This window comes from Gracilinanus agilis, chromosome 6, assembly GCF_016433145.1.
Source record: "Gracilinanus agilis isolate LMUSP501 chromosome 6, AgileGrace, whole genome shotgun sequence".
Classification (NCBI taxonomy): domain Eukaryota; kingdom Metazoa; phylum Chordata; class Mammalia; order Didelphimorphia; family Didelphidae; genus Gracilinanus; species Gracilinanus agilis.
In genome coordinates this window covers 41,904,737-41,910,736 of record NC_058135.1, presented here as the reverse complement: position 1 = coordinate 41,910,736, position 6,000 = coordinate 41,904,737, and the positions used below count along the sequence as shown (strand labels likewise).

General features: G+C 36.5%; 1 protein-coding gene across 1 annotated transcript in view; it reads left to right on the top strand.

The window, feature by feature from the left end:
- Window positions 1-2,480: 2,480 nt before the first annotated feature.
- The window catches only part of MAPK10 (mitogen-activated protein kinase 10), a 110,647-nt gene continuing 107,127 nt past the window's right edge, over window positions 2,481-6,000 (top strand). Inside the window, exon 1 of the mRNA XM_044680368.1 lies at window positions 2,481-2,546. Coding sequence (XP_044536303.1) covers window positions 2,481-2,546 — 66 coding nt within the window. The remainder of the gene's footprint in view (window positions 2,547-6,000) is intronic.

Sequence of the window (6,000 nt, the reverse complement as noted above, 5' to 3'; positions counted from 1 at the left end):
GTTTCTTGAGTACCATCAGAGTATTGAATAGACAGGAAGAATTTTTACTTCCTCTCCTGTATTTAAAATTCAAAGCACTAGATTAATTTTTTTTAAAACCCTTAACTTCTGTGTATTGGCTCCAAGGCAGAAGAGTGGTAAGGGTGGGCAATGGGGGTCAAGTGACTTGCCCAGGGTCACACAGCTGGGCAGTGTCTGAGGCCAGATTTGAACCTAGGACCTCCAGTCTCTAGGCCTAACTCTCAATCTACTGAGCTACCCAGCTGCCCCCTAATTTTTAATAAAAATGGGATTCTATTTCAGAGATGGTAGAGAAAACTATGGCAATAGCAGACATTAGAAGTTCTGGGCTTAAAATCAGGAAAACCTTCGTTCAGATCTTATCTCTAGAATATTTATGCTGTTTGACCAGTGGAAAGTTACTTAACCTCTTAATTTTGCTCAGTCTCTGTTTTCTTTATAAGTAAAATAATACCAAAGGGGCAGCTGGTTAGCACGGTGGATAGAGTGACAAGTCTGGAGTTGGGAGGACTTGGGTTCAAATCTGGCCTCAGACACTTCCTAGCTGTGAACAACCTACTTGCACCCTGATTGCCTAGCCCTTGCCACTCTTCTCTTAGAATTCATATTGACAGAAGATAAGGGTTTTGTAAAAAAAAATAATAATACCAATAGTACCTACTTCATTTTGTGTAGTGAGGTTCAAATGACATAATGTGAAATATTTTGCAAACTTTAAAGCATGTAATGGCAGCTGATATAGCTTGGGAAAAGATTAATTTTCAGTTGTTTTCAGTCAGTGGCAGTGGTTGTATGAAATCTTTACATGCTCAAGATTTGTGTTATTGCTCCTTTACCTATTCTTCCCTGAAGGTCATGGAATTTTCCTATTTTGGGGAGAGAGACAGACAGACAGAGATGGAGAATCTTCCTTTTTTGCCTAGGAAAACAGACTTACTCATAAAGAATGATATGAAGTGCACAAGATGAAAATACAAACAGCAGTCAATTAGTACAAGGGATTTTAGCCTCACTTAAGAAAATTTCATATCAACACATATATAACCCAGTGGAATTGCTTGTCAGCTCTGGGAGTAGGGAGAGAAGAGGTGAGAGAGAAAGAGAAAATGAACTATGTAATCAAGGAAAAATATTTTAAAATAAAAAAGAATCTTTTATATCAATAATAACAAAAATATTAAATTCATACCCTAGAAACAATTCAGGCAGAATAAGAAAGTTACATAGCAATGCATGCATAGAGATAAAGAATGTCTATGAAAAATGATGAATGTTCAATTTATTACTTCTGTCAGTTATTGGAATTCAGTGACAAAAACTAAACAGTCTCTTCCCTCAAGATCTCTTTGTTTTACCTTCTAAAAGAGAAGGCAATAATATATAGATCTGCACTGATATAGTTTTGTAAAATACTCATTAGAAATAGACACAAAGAGTCATGGCAGGAGGTCATGTCTTCACTTTTGCCAGTGAGTCTTGAGGATCTGAGTCTTGAAGGAAGTCATTGATCCCCATGGGTGGATATGAGGAGGGAATGCATTAGAGATATGAAGGAAGAAGGCGAGAAAAAGAGAGCTAGTGAAGCAGAGTAAGAATGCCAGTTTGGTTGAACATCGGTTAAGCAGGCAAAAGATTACAAGGTCACTTTCTTAATTTATAGAAAGAATTAAAGCCCAGAGAGTTAAGTCCAAATTTATTGCCTGAAAGTCAGAAAGAAGCAGGGTTGGGATTTGAATACAGATCCTCTGGACAATAAATTCACCACTTGAGGAACCTATAGAAGGGTAAATCATTAGGTTCTGAGACTGAATTAACTCATTATAGATATCAAAGGGCAGCTAAGTGGCTCAGTGGCTCAGTGGATAGAGCACTGGGCATGAAGTCAGAAAGACTCATCTTCTTGAATTCAAATCTGACCTCTGATATTTACTAGCTGGTTGACCCTGGGGTAAGATATTTAACCCTGTTTGCCTTAGTTTCCTCATCTATAAAATGATCTTGAGAAGGAAATGGCAAACCACTTAAGTATCATAGCCAAGAAAACCCCAAATGGGGTCATGAAGAGTCAGACATGACTAAAAAATGACTGAACAACAACAATAAAAATAGATATCAATAAATACTTGTTCAATTTCCTTGCTCTGTGACTTAGCCTCTCTTCTGTCCAAAGAGGCTGCTTCTTCACACTAGTGAAAATTTGGACAGAGCAAGGAAGGATATTGATGTGAAACAAGTCTGTCCACTTGAAGAGAGTCTATCCTTTAGAAAGGCAAGGATGCCCTTTGTTTTAGGAACAAGGGGAAGGAACTAGGCTAAAGAGTTGTTTGGGACAAGAGCACAGTTTGGGTTTTGTTCAGTAACTAATACGTGACTGATATTCAGTGAATTAATGTTGCTGTTTTAAAATGACAAATGAAATGATTTGGATGGTCCAATATTGTTTTGTTTTGTAGGTATTTATGAGCCGCCACTTCTTGTCCTACTTCAGTGAACCTACCTTCGATGTGAAAATTGCCTTTTGTCAGGTGTGTGTTTCTTACAGTTAAACAAGGTACAGTATATTCCCTTGTACTTCCATTTTCCCACTTTTGCCATTCCATCTTGTCACCCAATATAATCATACCCTTGGAATGCAATTATTCAAGCATGTCTCAGAAGACCTAAGCAATTATTGCATGGAGGTGAGAAACTATTCTAGGCTAAAATAAAATTAAGAGGTAGGAAGAGAGGGTCATTTCTGTCATCTCCCATTTTGGTTCCTTCAAGCTGAGATATAGGAGTAAAAGTGGGGGTTGAACAAGTCATGCAAAATTGGCTTTTTCCTAGCTTTTGGATAGGTGTGATCCAGTGCTGAATGTCACTTTGGGAGATGATAAGTTTCTTGGCTTTTTCCAGATTGCTATGCAGAATACCTTTGTTTTGGAGCACGAACAAGATGAGGCAATCCCTTTTTTGGCACTGAGCAGGAAGAACTGCTAACATAATAAGGACTGCCCTTTGGGCTCCATGAAGTTGGAACAGGGTGCCCTCTCCTTTCTCTAAGGAACACTGTGCAGACTGGATTTGGTCCTTGGAAAGCTTTTCCTCTAATAAGTAGGGTTGTTCTTACTCTTTCGATTCCTTATGTCCATCTCTCTGACACTTTCAGGAAAAGTTGCTTTAAGATTAGCTTTTAGCTAAGGTCTAGAATGGTGATGGCAAGCCTATGACACGTGTCAGCACTGACACATGTAGCCATTTTTGATGACATGCAGCGACACACAGAAAGGTCTGGGGCCGTATGCTGAGGATGAAACATTTGCTGTAGTGTAGCGTAGTCATTCTGTGCACTATACATGACAATTCTACCTATATTAATTTACCTATTTTGGTTTATTAAATACAGTTGTATATTACAATTATACGTTTTTGTTATTTAAACTATAAATATTGTGAAATTATGGTTTTTTCTCAAAGCGACATACCACCCGAGTTATGCTCAGTTTTTTGGTGAATTTTGACACACCAGGCTCAAAAGGTTGCCCATCACTGGTCTAGAATGTTCCCCTAATTTGGAGTAGAACAAAACCTAATGTACAATATGAATTAGGTATGGGAGACGGATCTATTTCCTCTACACAAAAGAACATTCACAAGTGTGTATTTGACACTAACAGACACACTAAGAGCAGCAAAAACTTCTATTATTATAGCCCTGACTAGGAGGATGATCATTAAGCTTCAGCAGACTATAAAGCACTCAGTGGGACTGCTGAATAGGCATTCCACATTTCATTTCAGCTCAGCAATGTTCCCCTCGTGAACAAGCTGAGCCAGTGATTGAGCTCATTCTGCTGCTGGTAGTCACCTTTTTCAAGAAATAGGGGAAGACTCCTTTAGCAAAGTTGCAAGATACAAAATAAACCCACATTAATCATCAGCATTTCTTTATATTTCCAACACATCTTAGTAGCCAGAGTTAGAAAGAGAAATTTCATTTAAAATCACCCTAAACAATATAAAATATTTATGAGTCTATCTGCCAAGACAAACACAGGAATTATATGAACACAACTACAGAACACTTTCCACACAATTGAAACTAGATCTAAATAATTGGAAAACCATTAATTGCTCATTGGTAGGATGAACTAACATAATAAAAATGAAAATCCTATCCAAATTAATTTACTTATTCAGTGGCATACCTATCAAACTACCAAGAAACTTTTTTTTATAGAATTACAAAAATTATGACAATGTTCATTTGGAAGAACAAAAGATCAAGAATATCAAGGGAACTAACAAAAAAAATTGAAGAATGGAATGAAGAAGCAGTACCAGATCTTAAACTGTATAAAAGCAGTGGTCATCAAAACAGTATAAGTACTGGCTAAGAGAGAGAAGGGTTGATCAATAGAATAGAGTAGGGGTAAATGACTTCAGCAAGATAATGTTTGATAAATCCAAAGATCTCAGCTTTTGGGACAAGAACCCACTCTAAGACAAAAACTGCTGGGAAAATTGGAAAACAGTATGGGAAAAATCAGGTATAGATGAACATCTCATACCCTATGCCAAGATAAATTCAGAATGTGTAAATGACTTAAATATAAAGAGAGAAATTATAAGTAAATTAGTTGAACATAGAATAGTAACCCTATCTATGAGAAAGGAAAGAGTTTAAGACTAAGCAAGAGACAGAGAATATTACAAATGTAAAATGAATAGTTTTGATTACATTAAATTAAAAAGGTTTTGTACAAACAAAACCAATGTAACCAAAATTAGAAGGGTAGCAACAAATTGGGGAAAAATCTTTATAACAAAAAACCTCTGACAAAGGTCTAATTTTTCAAATTTATAAGGAGCTAAGTCAATTGTACAAAGAAAAATCAAGCCATTCTCTAATTGATGGTCAAGGGACATGAATAGGCAGTTTTCAGATAAAGAAATCAAAATTATCAATAAGCACAGGAAAAAAGTGTTCTAAATCTCTCATAATTAGAGAAATACAAATCAAAATGACTCTGAGGTACCACCTCACACCTAGAAGATTGGCCAATATGACAGTAAAGGAAAATAATAAATATTGGAGGGGTTGTGGTAAAATTGGAACGTGAGTGCATTGCTGGTAGAGCTATGAATTGATCCAACCATTCTGGAAGGCAATTTGGAACAATGGCCAAATGGCTCTAAAAGACTTCCTGTCCTTTAATCCAGAAAATACCACTTCTGCGTTTGTACCCCAAAGATACATATAATAAGGAAAAATACTTATACAAAAATATTTATAGCCTTACTCTTTGTAGTGGAAAAAATTGGAAAATGAGGGGTTATCTATCAATTGGGGAATGGCTGAACAAATTGTGATATATGATGGTAATGGAATACTATTGTGCTGAAAGGAATGATGAACTGGAGGAATTCCATGTGAACTGGAAAGACCTCCAGGAATTGATGCAGAGTGAAAGGAGCAGAACCAGGAGAACATTATAAGCAAAGACTGATACACTGTGCTGCAGTCAAATGTAATGGACTTCCACTAGCAGCAATGCAATGATCCAGGGCAATCCAGAGGAACGTATGAGAAAGAACACTGTCCATATCCAGAGAAAGAACTGTGGGAGCAGAAACAGAAGAAAAACATATGATTGATCACATTGTTCAATGGGTATATGATTGGGGATTTTGACTTTAAATGATCACGCTATTGCAGATATTAATAATATGGAAATAGGTTTTGAACAATAATACATGTTTAACCCAGTGGAATTGCTTGTCAGCTCCAGGAGGGTGGAGAGAAGAGGGGAGGGAAAGAACATAAATTATGTAACCATGGAAAAATATTCTAAATCAGTCAATCAATTAATTTTTTTAAATCAAGTAAACTGAGGGACCTAGAGGCTAAGTAACTTGTACAGAGTTGCAGTTAGATAGTCCCAATTTCATTTCACTGTTCTTTATACTGCATTACACTGTATATTTACAGTAAAAATA